This window comes from Schistocerca nitens, chromosome 7 (assembly GCF_023898315.1).
Source record: "Schistocerca nitens isolate TAMUIC-IGC-003100 chromosome 7, iqSchNite1.1, whole genome shotgun sequence".
Lineage (NCBI taxonomy): Eukaryota > Metazoa > Arthropoda > Insecta > Orthoptera > Acrididae > Schistocerca > Schistocerca nitens.
In genome coordinates, this window is record NC_064620.1 from 573233639 (window position 1) to 573251799 (window position 18161).

The 18161-nt window shown below is 45.5% G+C and overlaps 1 protein-coding gene across 1 annotated transcript in view; it reads right to left on the bottom strand.

Moving 5' to 3' along the window:
* LOC126195138 (solute carrier family 22 member 1-like) overlaps nt 1–18161 on the bottom strand; it is a 286230-nt gene that overhangs the window by 134263 nt on the left and 133806 nt on the right. The window contains exon 2 of the mRNA XM_049933636.1: nt 10195–10403. Within this exon, the coding sequence (XP_049789593.1) occupies nt 10195–10387 (193 nt within the window). The 5' untranslated portion in view covers nt 10388–10403. The remainder of the gene's footprint in view (nt 1–10194; nt 10404–18161) is intronic.

Genomic DNA, 18161 nt, shown 5'->3' on the forward strand with positions numbered 1-18161 from the left:
CAAATAAATTAACAAACGACGGAGCTGATTCTCCATGGTACACAAAACAGGTCAGAACACTGATACAGAAAGAACGAAAAAACCATGGCAAAAACGAACGTAAAACGCGAGAGACTGGAAATCTTTTACAGAAGCTCGAAATTCAGCGACGACTTCCATACAAGATATTTATAACAGTTTCCACAACGAAACTTTGTCTCGGAACCTGGCAGAAAATCCAAAGAGATTCTGGTCGTATGTAAAGTATGCTAGTGGCAAGAAACAATCAATGCCTTGTCTTCGTGATGGCACTGGGAAAACTATCGACGGCAGTGCTGTTAATGCAGAATTACTAAACACAGCCTTCCGAAATTCCTTCACCAAAAATGACTAAGTAAATATTCCAGAATTCGAATCAAGAACATCTGCCAACATGAGTCACTTAGAGAAATAAATCCTCCTAGTAGTGAAGCAACTTACATCACTTAATAAAAGCAAGTCTACCGGTCCAAACTGTATACCAATTAGGCTCCTTTCAGATTATGCTGATGCAGTGGCTCCATACTTATTAATCATATGCAGCCGCCCGTGCGACGAAAGCTCCGTACCGAAAGGCTAGAAAGCCGCACAGGTCACACCAATACTCAAAAAAATCAGTAGGAATATTCCACTAAATTAGAGGCCCATATCATTAACGTCGATATGCAGCAGGAGTTTTGGAACATACACTCCTGGAAATTGAAATAAGAACACCGTGAATTCATTGTCCCAGGAAGGGGAAACTTTATTGACACATTCCTGGGGTCAGATACATCACATGATCACACTGACAGAACCACAGGCACATAGACACAGGCAACAGAGCATGCACAATGTCGGCACTAGTACAGTGTATATCCACCTTTCGCAGCAATGCAGGCTGCTATTCTCCCATGGAGACGATCGTAGAGATGCTGGATGTAGTCCTGTGGAACGGCTTGACATGCCATTTCCACCTGGCGCCTCAGTTGGACCAGCGTTCGTGCTGGACGTGCAGACCGCGTGAGACGACGCTTCATCCAGTCCCAAACATGCTCAATGGGGGACAGATCCGGAGATCTTGCTGGCCAGGGTAGTTGACTTACACCTTCTAGAACACGTTGGGTGGCACGGGATACATGCGGACGTGCATTGTCCTGTTGGAACAGCAAGTTCCCTTGCCGGTCTAGGAATGGTAGAACGATGGGTTCGATGACGGTTTGGATGTACCGTGCACTATTCAGTGTCCCCTCGACGATCACCAGTGGTGTACGGCCAGTGTAGGAGATCGCTCCCCACACCATGATGCCGGGTGTTGGCCCTGTGTGCCTCGGTCGTATGCAGTCCTGATTGTGGCGCTCACCTGCACGGCGCCAAACACGCATACGACCATCATTGGCACCAAGGCAGAAGCGACTCTCATCGCTGAAGACGACACGTCTCCATTCGTCCCTCCATTCACGCTTGTCGCGACACCACTGGAGGCGGGCTGCACAATGTTGGGGCGTGAGCGGAAGACGGCCTAACGGTGTGCGGGACCGTAGCCCAGCTTCATGGAGACGGTTGCGAATGGTCCTCGCCGATACCCCAGGAGCAACAGTGTCCCTAATTTGCTGGGAAGTGGCGGTGCGGTCCCCTACGGCACTGCGTAGGATCCTACGGTCTTGGCGTGCATCCGTGCATCGCTGCGGTCCGGTCCCAGGTCGACGGGCACGTGCACCTTCCGCCGACCACTGGCGACAACATCGATGTACTGTGGAGACCTCACGCCCCACGTGTTGAGCAATTCGGCAGTACGTCCACCCGGCCTCCCGCATTCCCACTATACGCCCTCGCTCAAAGTCCGTCAACTGCACATACGGTTCACGTCCACGCTGTCGCGGCATGCTACCAGTGTTAAAGACTGCGATGGAGCTTCGTATGCCACGGCAAACTGGCTGACACTGACGGCGGTGGTGCACAAATGCTGCGCAGCTAGCGCCATTCGACGGCCAACACCGCGGTACCTGGTGTGTCCGCTGTGCCGTGCGTGTGATCATTGCTTGTACAGCCCTCTCGCAGTGTCCGGAGCAAGTATGGTGGGTCTGACACACCGGTGTCAATGTGTTCTTTTTTCCATTTCCAGGAGTGTATATTGTGTTTGAACATTATGAATTTCGTCGAAGAGAGCGTTCTATTGACACATAGTCAACACAGATTTAACAAACAGCGTTCTTGAGAAACACAACTAGCTCTTTACTCACATGAAGGGTTGAGTTCTGTCCGCCTGCTTAGCTGAGTGGTAACGCGCTCACCTCTCATGCAAGCGGGCCCGGTTTCGATTTCCAGCCGGGTTGGTGATTTTCTCCGCTCGTGGACTGGGTGTTGTGTTGTTCTCATCATCTTTCATCCTCATTACCGGCGCGCAAGTCGCCCAATGTGGCATCGAATGAAAAAAGACTTGCACTCGGCGGCCGAATTTCCCCGAATGGAGGCGCCCGACCAACGATGCCATACGCTCATTTCCATTTTTTTGAGTTCTATCGACAAAGGATTTCAAATTGATTCCGCACATGACGCCGTTCCTCACAAGCGGCTTGTAATCAAATTGCGTGCTTATAGAATATCGTCTCAGATATGCGACCGGGTTCGTGATTTTCTATCAAAGGAGTCGCAGTTTGTAGTAACTGTCGGAAAGTCATCGAGTAAAATAGAAACGGTTTCTTGCGCTCCGTAAGGTAGTGTTAAAGGCCCTCTGTTGTTTCTTACCCATATAAAGGATTTAGGTGACAATCTGAGCAGCTGTCTTAGGTTGTTTGCACATGATGCTATCGTTTATCGTCTAGCCGGCCGCTGTGGCCGAGCGGTTGTAGGCGCTGCAGTACGGAACCGAGCTGCTGCTACGGTCGCATGTTCGAATCCTGCATTGGTCATGGATGTGTGTGATGTCCTTAGGTTAGTTAGGTTTAAGTAGTTCTAAGTCTAGGGGACTGATGACCTCAGATGTTAAGTCCCATAGTGCACAGAGCCATTTGAACCATTTTTTGTGTATCGTGTAGTAAAGTCACCAGAAGATCAAATACAATTGTCAAACGATTTAAATGAGATATCTGTATGGTGCGAACACTGGCAATTGACCATAAATAATTAAAAGTGTGAAATCATCCACATGAGTGCTACTAGGAATCTGTTAAACTTCCTCTAAATATCTAGGAATTACAATTGCGACAACTTAAATTCGAAAGAGGGCGTAGAAAATGTTGTGGGGAAGGTGAACTAAAGACTGCGTTTTACTGGCTGGACACTTAGAAGATGCAATAGATCTACTAATGAGACTGCTTGCAGAACACTTGTGCGTCCTTTTTTTGGAGTACTACTGCGCGGTGTGGGAGCCTTACCAGACAGCATGTTTTGTATTATCGCGAAATAGGGGAGAGAGTGTCACGGGCATGATAAAGGATTTGTGGTGGCCATCATTAAAAGAAAGGCATTCTTCGTTGTGCCGGGATCTTCTGACGAAATTTCGATCACCAAATTTATCCTCCGAATGCGAAAATATTTTGTTGGCGCTCACCAACATAGGGAGAAACAATCATCACAATAAAATAAGGGAAATCAGAGCTCACACAGGAAGATTTAAGTGTTGGTTTTTTCCACGCGCTATTAGAGTGTGGAATAACAGAGAATTATTGTGAAGGTTGTTCGATAAAGTCTCTGGCAGGTACTTAAGTGTGATCTATGTAGTAGACAGTACTGATATTCAGACGAAGAACGTCGTGCAGCCGGCCGCGGTGGTCTGGCGGTTCTAGGCGCGCAGTCCGGAACCGTGCGACCGCTACGGTCGCAGGTTCGAATCCTGCCTCGGGCATGGATGTGTGTGATGTCCTTAGGTTAGTTAGGTTTAAGTAGTTCTAAGTTCTAGGGGACTGATAACCACAGCAGTTGAGTCCCATAGTGCTCAGAGCCATTTTGAACGTCGTGCATGTTCGGTTCCCGTCAAAAGTGAACTGATTCGTGTTGTCTAGATAGTCATGAACGAGGGTTGGACAGTACGGTTCGCATTACAGGTGACACAACTAAGATCTCTGATGTGCGTCGCATAAAATTGTATTGAATTTGCGCGACTCTGCGTGCAGAGCAGAGAAGAACAGAGTGGAAGTCCATTTTTTTGTGAACATATTTTCTATAAGATACTTAATGGAATTGACTTGTGACTGCTTCTAACATGAACGGTGATACGTGTGACTTTGTAGGTGCTTGTATGGAAAAAGTCTTATTACCTGCTTTGTGTGTTCTGAATAAATGAAAAGCTACTGGCGTCCCAAATTTGGAACTTACCAGCTCATTTAGCAGAACTGAGAGTCTTAGCCATCGCAAAGTTATTTTACAGCCTCAAGTCGGGATCAATCGCAAATTTTTCTTAATCCAACATTGAGTTCGCAGTCTGCTTTGTTGATATGAGCTCTCCTATAGGAGATCTCAGGTCAGTGGAGTTTGACAGAATCTCAGTGTCCTATCTCGAAATGGCAGAACACACCTAGGCCCCTCCCATGTCCTGCTTTCCAGTGCAAAATGAGGCAGTTACACGTCGGGTAACACGGAGGAGGGAAAGCAGTTCTAGGCGCGCAGTCCGGAACCGTGGGACTGCTACGGTCGCAGGTTCGAATCCTGCCTCGGGCATGGATGTGTGTGATGTCCTTAGGTTAGTTAGGTTTAAGTAGTTCTAAGTTCTAGGGGACTGATAACCACAGCAGTTGAGTCCCATAGTGCTCAGAGCCATTTGAGCCATTTTTTTGAGAGGGAAAGCAATGGAGAAATTAGTGTGGAGAATGAATGTTGATTTGGAAACAGACTAAACTTCTGATTTTCGATAGTTAGCTTAGTTAACACTCGATAGGAACTCCAGACAACCCCTCATATCACACACATCCAATTATTCCTCTCTTCCTTTGTACTGCTGGGTAAGTACTAATTTCCAAATCATAGTAGGCTATCAATTGTTTAAACATGTGTAGTTTGTGAAAATAGTGCAGTGTGGTATTTTGTTAAATTTTTAATGTTGTGTATTTATGTTATTGAAAAGTGTGTTCTTTTTTTTGTAAAAATCACCAAAATTGTAACAAACAGCCCCAGAACTGCAGATAATCATGAAAGAAGATTGTTATACTACGGAGTGCTTGCAGAAATGTCCTTGGGTACAGTAGTCTGCTACAAAAAAAAAAAAAAAAAAAAAAAAAAAAAAAAAAAAAAAAAACGAAACTGCATGAAAGGTTGAAGCATATACGAGGTATGTCCACAAAGTAAGTCCCGTTTGGTTATATAAAACTAATGTGTACAGATACAGAAAAATATGTATTGTACAAGAATCTACAACTGTTAAACTACTTTTCTACATAGCTTCCGAAATTTTGTAGGCACTTGTCATAGCGTGGCACAAGCTTTTGTATGCCTTCTTCATAGAAGGTTGCCGCCTGTGCATTCAACCATGTGGTAACATGTTCTTTCAGTTCGTCATCATCGTTGAAGTGTTGACGACCAAGGACAGATTTTAGATGTAAGAAGAGATGAAAGTCGGTAGGAGCGAGGTCCGGGCTGTATAGAGGATGTGTGAACCAGTTCATCAGTAACCACAGACGGGCGTCCACTTCGTTCTTCATCGTGCACTTGATCACGTCTTTCAGTGAACAGTCTCACCCATCTTCTAACCATCGAATCACTCATAGCATTTTGTCCGTAAAGCTCGCAGATTTGCCGATGAATTTCCTTTGGTTTAACTTTCTTTGCATTTAGAAAACGAATCACAGATCTGATTTCACACGCGATGGCATTTTCAATTACGGCTGACATTATAAAGAAGCACTACAAAGCACACATGGGCAGCAGGGATCTGAAAATGGCGTACATGTCTTCTCCTTGAGTCAGAGTAACTGCCTCGCATGCTCGGAACTGCTATCATAGCGCTGCCGCGGATAGAAATACACTCCTGGAAATTGAAATAAGAACACCGTGAATTCATTGTCCCAGGAAGGGGAAACTTTATTGACACATTCCTGGGGTCAGATACATCACATGATCACACTGACAGAACCACAGGCACATAGACACAGGCAACAGAGCATGCACAATGTCGGCACTAGTACAGTGTATATCCACCTTTCGCAGCAATGCAGGCTGCTATTCTCCCATGGAGACGATCGTAGAGATGCTGGATGTAGTCCTGTGGAACGGCTTGCCATGCCATTTCCACCTGGCACCTCAGTTGGACCAGCGTTCGTGCTGGACGTGCAGACCGCGTGAGACGACGCTTCATCCAGTCCCAAACATGCTCAATGGGGGACAGATCCGGAGATCTTGCTGGCCAGGGTAGTTGACTTACACCTTCTAGAGCACGTTGGGTGGCACGGGATACATGCGGACGTGCATTGTCCTGTTGGAACAGCAAGTTCCCTTGCCGGTCTAGGAATGGTAGAACGATGGGTTCGATGACGGTTTGGATGTACCGTGCACTATTCAGTTTCCCTCGACGATAACCAGTGGTGTACGGCCAGTGTAGGAGATCGCTCCCCACATCATGATGCCGGGTGTTGGCCCTGTGTGCCTCGGTCGTATGCAGTCCTGATTGTGGCGCTCACCTGCACGGCGCCAAACACGCATACGACCATCATTGGCACCAAGGCAGAAGCGACTCTCATCGCTGAAGACGACACGTCTCCATTCGTCCCTCCATTCACGCCTGTCGCGACACCACTGGAGGCGGGCTGCACGATGTTGGGGCGTGAGCGGAAGACGGCCTAACGGTGTGCGGGACCGTAGCCCAGCTTCATGGAGACGGTTGCGAATGGTCCTCGCCGATACCCCAGGAGCAACAGTGTCCCTAATGTGCTGGGAAGTGGCGGTGCGGTCCCCTACGGCACTGCGTAGGATCCTACGGTCTTGGCGTGCATCCGTGCGTCGCTGCGGTCCGGTCCCAGGTCGACGGGCACGTGCACCTTCCGCCGACCACTGGCGACAACATCGATGTACTGTGGAGACCTCACGCCCCACGTGTTGAGCAATTCGGCGGTACGTCCACCCGGCCTCCCGCATGCCCACTATACGCCCTCGCTCAAAGTCCGTCAACTGCAAATACGGTTCACGTCCACGCTGTCGCGGCATGCTACCAGTGTTAAAGACTGCGATGGAGCTCCGTATGCCACGGCAAACTGGCTGACACTGACGGCGGCGGTGCACAAATGCTGCGCAGCTAGCGCCATTCGACGGCCAACACCGCGGTTCCTGGTGTGTCCGCTGTGCCGTGCGTGTGATCATTGCTTGTACAGCCCTCTCGCAGTGTCCGGAGCAAGTATGGTGGGTCTGACACACCGGTGTCAATGTGTTCTTTTTTCCATTTCCAGGAGTGTAGAAACGGAACTTACTTTGTGGACGACCCTCGTATTATGTGTTCAGATAGGCAGAACATGAGTGTGAAGTCAGTCCGGTCGCCTGATGGGCGAAAATCCTTATTTTGGGTAATAAATAATTGTAAATGGGGATTGAATGATGGTGACAGTTCATTACCAATGACGATAAAAATGTGGCAATAAATGACCATCAAATACTGGTGACAAGTCCTTTCCCCAAGGAGGACTTTGATCCGTGGCCTTGAAGAAGGAAGACTCACATCTGCGAGCTTGAAGGATGACTGATGGTGACCCTGTCTTCGGAGGCCCATTGGTTTATTACCAATACCACCCATACTCATTGATAGCATCCAAGTACCCTCCAAAATCAGTGAAATATTTTAGCTTAATCTTGGTTGAGGATTTACACTGGGGTAAAAAACTATCACAGTATGTAATCTAAAAATTAAGAATAATATTTCCATCAAAAATTAAACATAACTAATTGAGTGTACTATGTGCAGCAGGTCTGATGTTAAACTGTGGCCATGTGGACAGAAAATCACGTGAACACACAAAATGGTTAGTTTACACTGACAGGACTAGTCCACTTAGTGATGCAATATCAACTGTGCAGAACACACCAGGTAGTAAATTATGTGATGTATCTGGGGAAAGAATGTTAGAGACAAAGAAAAAACAAATAACATGCTGAAGTGGGAACATATCAAGGTCCAATGATCACAACATCTGGTCTGATATCCCTAATACCCTGTATCTTAATTCTCTTCCTTGTGTACAACAGCAAATCATACTTCCACAACACTGTTGAAAACTATCAATGCTTTCCTCATTGCTCTTTATTTCTATATATTTTTCCTCATTATTTCATCTCCTAACCTTACACTATTAGTTCTTGCTCTTCTTCAAACAAACAACGAGTTCTCAACATTTGATTCCTTTTCCCTCAGCTGCTATGCATTTCTGACGTACATCATACTCAGACTGGTGAAATCGTAACGAGGAAATTACTTAATCCTGTGTTAACTGAACTGACAATTTTGAAATATTGAATGTTTATTACTGCATTTTATGACATGCCAATCATGTATTATTTTGTTGTTGTGATCTCCAGTCTGAAGATTGGTTTGCTGGAGCTCTAGATGCTAGTTTATCCTATGCTAGCCTCTTCATCTTTGCATAACTACTGCAATGAACAACCATTTGAACGTGCTTCTGGTAGTAAAATCTTGCCCTCCTTCTGTAATTTTTATTCCTCGTCCCCCCCCCCCCCCCATTATCAAACTAACAATTGACTGATGCCTCACGATAGATCCTATCAATTGATACCTTCTTTTAGTCAAGCTGAATCATAAATTACTTTCTCCTTCAACTCGAATCAGTACGTCCTCAATACGTTATTCGATCTGCCAATCCAGTCTTCAGCACTCTTTTGCAGTCTCGCATTTCAAAAGCTTCATGTCTGAACTGTTTATCGCCCATGTTTCACTACTATACAAGGACGCACTAAAGACAAATACTTTCCATAAGAATTACTAGTACATAAATTATATTCACTGATAACGAGTTTATCTTTTTCAGAAATGCTTTTTTTTATCTGTTTCCAATCTGGATTTTGTATTTTCTCTATTTTGGCCATCATTAGTTCTTTTGCTGCCCAAATAGTGTCTCAATTCCTAATCTAATTCCCTCACCATCGCCTGACCTATTTCGACTATGTTCCATTACCCTTGTTTTACTATTGTTGATGTTCATCTTATAACCCACTGTATTTTCAAGACACAACCTATTCTGTTCAACTGCTCTTCCACATCGGTTATTGTCTGTGAGAGAATGCCAAAGATATTGGAAAACCTCAAAGATTTTATCTCTTCTCCCTTGACTTTTAATTTCCTTTCCAAATATCACTTTGCCTTTCTCGATTCCTTGCTCAGATCGAATGTAAACCCATTGTGGCCAAGCTCACTCCTATTACAGAAATTGGATGGTGAGTCTTCTTAACCTTTATTGTGTTGTTTGCTTAGGTTTCGTGACACACTGAAAAAGTTTACATTGAAAAATTCTGAATTATTTTATCAGAAAAATAATTTTGTATGTTGTATACAAAGTAAAAGAAAAGTAAAAAGGAGTTACTTACTGTGGTCTAGATATTGTTTGATGTGTTTGCAAGTATATACATCTTGAGGAAATAAATGTATGTGTTTTGAAATGTCTGAACGATACTTTTCCTCTTATTTATTTTGTCAGGAGTGTAGAGAATTTACTACCTGACCTTTGCCAAGAACATTCACCGTAAGTTTTTCTTAGGTTATTAATGAATTATATTATCATTGCTTGCTCATACAGTTTGTTAATATATTTAGATTTCTCAATAAAAAAATATATTCCCTCGTAACCATGCTTTCACTATTCAGATGCCAAACTACACAGCAGACAGCTTTCATAACATAGGGCTGGAACTAGTCCGGTGAAATAAAATAATACCACAAAGCAGCTTTTGTCGAATGATTAATTAATAATATGAGATACATAAACGCAGCTTTGGCTCTCACGCATGAACTAAAATCGCCACTCTAGACAGACGAGACGCAGTGCAGGAATAAAATGCCAGGGGCCTGCAATGGACTTACTTGTCTCGAGTTGTCAATTGTGATAAGAAAGTCGATCGTGTAAAAGGAGCTGTATTAAAGGCGTTTGGTTATATGTACAGAAAGGGTTTGAATGTCCTAATCTGGCTAGATAAAGTAAATTAATAATCTTTGAAGTTGAAGAGAAATAAAAGTCGGCGAATTTCAAAACTCCGAACCAGGGAGCTTACCTGAAGACAAAGCAGGTACGGCGAACTGGCGCACCTCCTCTGGCGCCAGCGGCAGCTGCTGGGCGAGCGCGTCGACGTGCGCCTCGCGGCACCAGTGCGCCGGCGCCAGCAGAGCCACCTGCAGGAGGGCCCGCGAAGCTGCCCAGAGCGCGCCACACGCGCACACCAGCGTCCACGCCAGCCGGCGCTGCATCGCGCCAGTCCAGCACCTGCAGAACGCACCCAGTTCTATACGTACAAGCTACTGCAACGTGTCCAACGGCGTTTAAAAGACACGTGTCCACTTGAGAATAAAACTGGTGAATTGCTCTCGAGAGGCGAGTAGAACACGCTGGTGGACAGGAGTGTGAGATAGCATGGCCCAATTTCACGCACAGCTGCCTGATTTTCTACCTGCTCTCTATTGGACATGGTGCCCCTGACTTATGCAATCGGACTGTAGCTCGCCAAATATGAGCAGTGTTGGTATTCGGGAGTAGCTATCTGATGCAGAAACAACAGGTATGCGAAAAAATTATGGAACTAATACAACTTGAGGAAGCAAAATAATGCTTGTGGAACATAAAAGAACATATACGACGAAGAAACACAAGCTTTTGGAAGAAATAGTGCTGAAGTTTTCGTGTTCAGGAGAAGTTCAGAGGAAACTTCATAATTTAAGAAACCGGGTACGAAAATTTAATTTTAGAAGAAACTGAATTACAAATACATATTTAAGTAATTTTTTGATACAGTCTTGTTACAAGAAATTAAATAATTGCTAGTGACATAGATAATGTATGATTAAGAATGGCAGTAGTAAGTTCAGAAACAAGTTGTTAGCTGTTTACTATTATTGTCTTTTATGATATCTCAAGAGTTGAAGAAAATTAAGCAGAGAAGAAGCAGGAAGCGGGGGCAGATGACAGTTACAACAATTTGGTAGGTGTACATATTTTCTTCAAAAACTGCCGTCAAGTACTGCTAAGACACTACGCCCTTAGTAGATTTAAAGCAATGTCTAAGTTCTGCTTCTCACATTTCTTATTTGTCCATCAGAAAAATTATTTGTTTTGTCTCCACTATGGTCGCGTACGACTTATGATTTATTGTTCTGAACCTACATTGTTGTCAAAAATTAAAGCAACTAACCACTATTTTCCCGTTCTGTGTCTAATTCACGGTATAAGCGTACAAACGGTCAACAGTTGTCCGTACGATCGTGTTCTGCATAGAAGGTATTCCGGTCAACGGACAACCACGCCAAAGATGACAAAAAGGCACCTATCAAATGAGGTAGTGTTTGCCGGGTAGTACCTCATTCAGAAGTGGTGTGTACACAGCCACAGACGATGCAGTATGGCACAGCTGAGGTCCATAGGAAGAATGGAAGCAGGACAGTTGCAAACTGATGTGGCCCGATGGCTTAACGTGAATTGTTCTGTCGTTTCTCGGATGTGGCGACAGTGACAGAGATCGAAACTGTATCCCGAAGACCAGGACAGGGCCGATCATTTGTGACATCACAAAGAGAGGATCTTTATTTGGCTGTAAGGGCACGAAGGTATTACCTTAGTACTGCATGGCAGCTGGCATCTGAGCCCACAGCATCCACTGGACGATGTATCGAGGCAAACGGTGAACAGGACGCTTCAGAAGAGTGGCCTTTACTATCGGAGACCTGCTGTATGTGTACCTCTGACGCATCTTCACAGAAGGGAACGAAATGGTTCCAATGGCTCTAAGCGTACAGGACTTGAGGTCATCAGTCCCCTAGACTTAGAACTACTTAAACCTAACTAACCTAAGGACATCACACACAGCCATGCCCAAGGCAGGATTCGGACCTGCGACCGTAGCAGCAGCGCGGTCCCGGACTGAAGCACCTAGAACCGCTCGGCCACAGCGGCCGGCAGAAGGGAACGTCTAGAGTCACCTGGAAATTCGAACAGTGATTCCTGATTTGGTTTACAGAGTGATTCTCGACGGATTCGCATCTGGAAGGAACGTGGAATTCGGTTTCGGTACCCAGAAACTGTTGAATGAGACCCATTTCGAAGAGGATCCCTAATGGTGTGGGCAGGAATTATGTTAACCACACAAACGCCTCTTCACGAAATCGTGTGGGTGAATCGGCAACGTTTAACTGCTGTCAGGTATCGTGACGAGATCTTGGGATCTCGTGTGCGGTTGTTGCGATGGGCTGTGGGCCCATACTTCATACTGATGGACGATAATGGTCAATCTCATAGAACACGAGTGGTTGTTGTTTTCCTGGAAATGGAAGATATTGCCCCCATGGCGTGGTCTGCTCGCTATCGCGATTTAAATCCCGTAGAGCATGTTTGGGACGCACTAGGGAGATGGATCGCATCAGATAAACATCTACCAACCACTCTCCAAGACTTGCGAGCAGCTCTGCAGGAAGAATGGGCGTTATTGCCTCAACATGAGACTGATGACATCACTCACAGCATATCCCGTCGTTGTCAGGCCTGTATTGCTGCCACAGATGGTCACATCCCACACTGAGCACACCAGTTGTCAGAATGTGTATGCAAATCCGTAAGTTGGAAAACACGAAGAACATTTTTGTCTATCGTTATGCATGTTGCAATTGTTTACGTTTCTGTATTCTTTACATTGTTTCTACTCTACTATCACCTGCGTACACTGTTTTGTGGCGAAATAAACGCAACCTTGCAAAATTTCCGTTTGTTTCTTTAATTTTGGACACCAGTGTATAACGCGACTTCCAAAATACTACTGTAATGCGTTCTTACTCGTCCATAACAATGATGATCAATGTCCGGAGGCGACGAGTTTACAGCCTTGAATATTACTGAAAGTCGAAAGTATTGGCGCTTCGGAAGAGACTACCGAATACATGACAGAATGTCATGAAAATTTTGAAGAGTCGACTCAGTGGAAAATTATTACAAGAAGGAAAACATAAAGAAGACGACGACCTATCGGTAAGAGCTACAGTCCAGTTGTTAGCGAAAGGAGTGTTTGACGAATATGACATTTTTGGAAAGAATGTAGTGTGTGAATGACGCACAGCGCACTCTGATAGTTTTAGAAGAAAACTGAGAAATGAAATAAGGAAAGCTATAATTCGTGTAGCTGATGAGGATGAAGACCATGCTGCGTGTTGTACAAGTGCTCTTCCTTGGCATCGAATGTCCGCGCGTCACAACCTCCTGCATTACTGGGTGCTTCTGAAGAAAATTCTGCTGCAGCGTTCATTGTACGAGGGCAGTTCAATAAGTAATGCAACACATTTTTTTTCTCGGCCAATTTTGGTTGAAAAAACCGGAAATTTCTTGTGGAATATTTTCAAACATTCCCACTTCGTCTCGTTTAGTTTCATTGACTTCCGACAGGTGGCAGCGCTGTACGGAGCTGTTAAAATGGCGTCTGTAACAGATGTGCGTTGCAAACAACGGGCAGTGATCGAGTTTCTTTTGGCGGAAAACCAGAGCATCTCAGATATTCATAGGCGCTTGCAGAATGTCTACGGTGATCTGGCAGTGGACAAAAGCACGGTGAGTCGTTGGGAAAAGCGTGTGTCATCATCGCCGCAAGGTCAAGCAAGACTGTCTGATCTCCCGCGTGCGGGCCGGCCGTGCACAGCTGTGACTCCTGCAATGGCGGAGCGTGCGAACACACTCGTTCGAGATGATCGACGGATCACCATCAAACAACTCAGTGCTCAACTTGACATCTCTGTTGGTAGTGCTGTCACAATTGTTCACCAGTTGGGATATTCAAAGGTTTGTTCCCGCTGGGTCCCTCGTTGTCTAACCAAACACCATAAAGAGCAAAGGAGAACCATCTGTGCGGAATTGCTTGCTCGTCATGTGGCTGAGGGTGACAATTTCTTGTCAAAGATTGTTACAGGCGATGAAACATGGGTTCATCACTTCGAACCTGAAACAAAACGGCAATCAATGGAGTGGCGCCACACCCACTCCCCTACCAAGAAAAAGTTTAAAGCCATACCCTCAGCCGGTAAAGTCATGGTTACAGTCTTCTGGGACGCTGAAGGGATTATTCTGTTCGATGTCCTTCCCCATGGTCAAACGATCAACTCTGAAGTGTATTGTGCTACTCTTCAGAAATTGAAGAAACGACTTCAGCGTGTTCGTAGGCACAAAAATCAGAACGAACTTCTCCTTCTTCATGACAACGCAAGACCTCACACAAGTCTTCGCACCCGAGAGGAGCTCACAAAACTTCAGTGGACTGTTCTTCCTCATGCACCCTACAGCCCCGATCTCGCACCGTCAGATGTCCATATGTTTGGCCCAATGAAGGACGCAATCCGTGGGACGTACTACGCGGATGATGAAGAAGTTATTGATGCAGTACGACGTTGGCTCCGACATCGACCAGTGGAATGGTACCGTGCAGGCATACAGGCCCTCATTTCAAGGTGGCGTAAGGCCGTAGCATTGAATGGAGATTACGTTGAAAAATAGTGTTGTGTAGCTAAAAGATTGGGGAATAACCTGGCGTATTTCAATGCTAAATAAAACAACCCCTGTTTCAGAAAAAAAAATGTGTTGCATTACTTATTGAACTGCCCTCGTACGTTTCATTCTGGATGAATTTCGAACTTGAGCCATGTACTGAAATTGATACTCTCCTGTACGTTGCTCTTAAATGAAAAGATGTCTGCATCATAACAAGTGATTATACAACGACAGAAAAAAAATCGCGACAGCAAGAAGGAGTTGTGCGACATGAACGAAAGTCGATGGGCATGTTCCAACATCTGAAAGATGATGTTTTTTCAAATTTCGCACCAGTCGGGGAAGAGTGGCACTAGCACTAGCAGTGCCACTGTGAGGATGGAAATCAGGTTTGCTTTAATTACGAGGTTTGTCCGGAAAATACGTATAAAAGTTGAATTATAATTTATTTCACAATTATTCAGGTATTACAATATGGTCTCCTTCAAAGTACTCGCCTGAGACGCGATACACTTCTGCCAACGCCGTTTCCACTGTTGATAACATTGCTGAAAGTCTTCAGTTGTGATGGTGTTCAGTTGCCGTGTCGTTTCCGCCTTGATGGCTTCCACATCTCCCAAGTGCCGCCCCCGAAGCACCATTTTGCATTTCGGGAACATGAAGAAGTGACGCGGGGCTAAATCGGGTGAATAAGGCGGGTGGTCTGTCACGGTGATTGAGCTTCGGGCCAAAAACTCGCGCACAACGAGCGACGTGTGAGAGGGCGCATTGTCGTGATGAAGGATCCACCTGCCCCTTTTGCCAACTCCAGTCGAGCTCTGAGACGTGTCAGAACTTTAACGTAAAAATTTCCGTTCACTCTCTGGCCGGGAGGGACAAATTCCTTGTGAACAATGCCCCTAGAATCAAAGAAAACAATCAACATTGTCTTCACATTGGACCTCGATTTTCGCGAATTTTTTGTTCTCGGTTCTCCTGCTAGTTTCCATTCCTTGCTTTGAGATTTGAGCTCCACATCGAATTCGTAAAACCAGGACTCGTCTCCAGTGATGACTCGGTTGAGAAAGTCCCCTCGTTCCTCTGCTTCCAACCAATCCTCACAGCACTCAACCCTCTTTGCTTTCTGTTCTGGCGTCAAGAGCTTCGGTACGATTTTCGCACACAATTTCTTCATTTCAAGTTTTTGTGTCAGGATTTCGTGAACGATTGTTTTGGGGATTGGCAGCTCGTCAGCAATCATTCTGACTGTCAATCTACGGTCTTTAAGAACACAAGCCCGAATTCGTTCAACATTTGGATCGGAACTCGATGTCGACGGGCGTCCTGGGCGAGGGTCATCGTTCACTTCTTCTCGGCCATCCCGGAACCTTTTTAACCACTTGTTGACGGTTGGTTCCTTCAGAGAATTGTCTCCGTAAACCTGTTTCAAACACTCAAAAATCTCACGGCCATTCTTGCCTAGCTTTGCAAGAAACTCGATGTTGACGCGCTGTTCCTCAATCAGAGAGAGCTCCATGCCGACGGCAGGTGAAAAAGGGTAACTGTCAACAAGCTGCCGCACACTCCCACCTCCACGCAGAGTGCTCTGACTCGAACTGAGCGTCGATGGGATTGATTACAGCAGTAGTCCCACCTGGCGGTGACTGCAACTTGTAACATAAAGACATTATTCAACTTTTATACGTATTTTCCGGACAAACCTCGTACAAGCTGAAACGGTTGTAAGCGCTAGCTACCATTGGACGTGGTGAAATGATGTTAGTCAAGACTGCCTTTAAGGCAACAAAGTCGCCATTATCAACCCCTCAATAAGTTTGGACGAGGTTGTTTAGTACGGCTAGAGAAGCTAGGTGTTCCTTGTGCGATACTGCAGAAAGACTCGACAGGAATGTAGCCACTGTACACGACTGCTGGCAGCGGTTGTCACGGGAATGTGCGGTCGCAAGAAGAGCGGGCTCCGGACGACCATGTCGCGCTACCGGTAGGGAAGAGCACCGTGTTCGGCGTAGTGGCACAACCAACTGACCAAATGGGTCACTTCAACGACAGCTTCGAGCCAGATGCCCCGTAGCGTGGATTCCACTGACCTCAAACCACCGCCATTTGCGACTTCAGTGGTGTCCAGCGACAGCTCACTGGAGAGCACGGTGGGGGTTTGTTGTTTTTTCTGATGAAAGCTTGTTCTGCCTCTGTGCCAATGATGGCCGTGTGTCGGTTATAAGGAGGCCAATTATGGGCCAGCACCCAACCTGTCTGCGTGCTAGACACTTTGGACCTACGCACGGAGTTATGGTCTGGGAAGCGATTTCATATGACAGCAGGAACTCTCTCGTGGCTATCCTAGGCACCGTGACTGCAAATTTGTACGTCAGTGTGTCGTGCTGCCATTCATGAACAGCATTCCAGGACTTGTTTTCCAACAGGATAACGCTCGCTCACATACAGCTGTTGTAACCACACGCGCTCTGCAGTGTCGGCCTGCCCGATCACCAGATCTGTCTCCAATCGAGCACATATGGGACATCATCGGACGATAACTCCAGACATCCACAGCCAGCATTAACCGTCCCTGTACTGACCGACAAATGCAACAGGCGTAGAACTCCATCCCACAAACCGAGTCCGGCACCTATAGAGCGCAATGCATGCACGTTTGCATTCTTACATTCAACATTCTAGCGGATACACCGATTGTTAATGTACCAGCATTTCACATTTTTTAATCATTCAGATACGTTACATAGACAAATACATTCCCTGCATTTCATTACTCTACATGAATTATTTTTTACTTCTGCGATTTTTTCCCGTCAGTGAATACTGCTCTTGAGAAGACTATGAATTTTAACGACAGTATTTTTAAGCATGAAAAAAAAGGATACTGCAATTACCATAAGAATCACGTAAAAAATTATTTGTTGCGCTATGCGCAATATCTCCACAAGTGTTTTGCATCAGTTCTCGGTTCCATTATTAGCGCATGTTAAATCTGCGGTTGAATGTGCAGTTGGTAAAAAAATGGAGCCAGGGTAAGCTCGAAGACTATCGCATTCGTGTTCTACAGGGTAGGCTCGAAGACAACTACACAATCTGAAAAACAGTGCACTACATTTAATTTTAACTTTATTTAAATTACATTGAAAGTTGGCTGGACGTTGGTCGTAAGGCAGTTTACAATAATTCTGCTCTCTTTCTGAGGTGGGTGAGGAGCTGAGGAATATGAGAAAGAAGGGGATACAGAGAAGACGAAAACACAAAGGTAAATGGCTGTATTTCACTCTCTTGAGAGCCATTATTCCAACAATTCTTGCAGCTCTTTGCTCAGGTTGTGATGTGTCTGTACCGCCAACTCATTCCTCCTTTACTAGTCACAAAATAATCTCTAAACACGTCGCTCACATCTTTTTGTGACACTGCGGCGTTATTTCCCTCTCCTCGTTCCAACGGAAACAAATGAATTTTGTGTATTACCTTCATCACGCCAGAGGGCAGGCACGAGATCTCGGTATA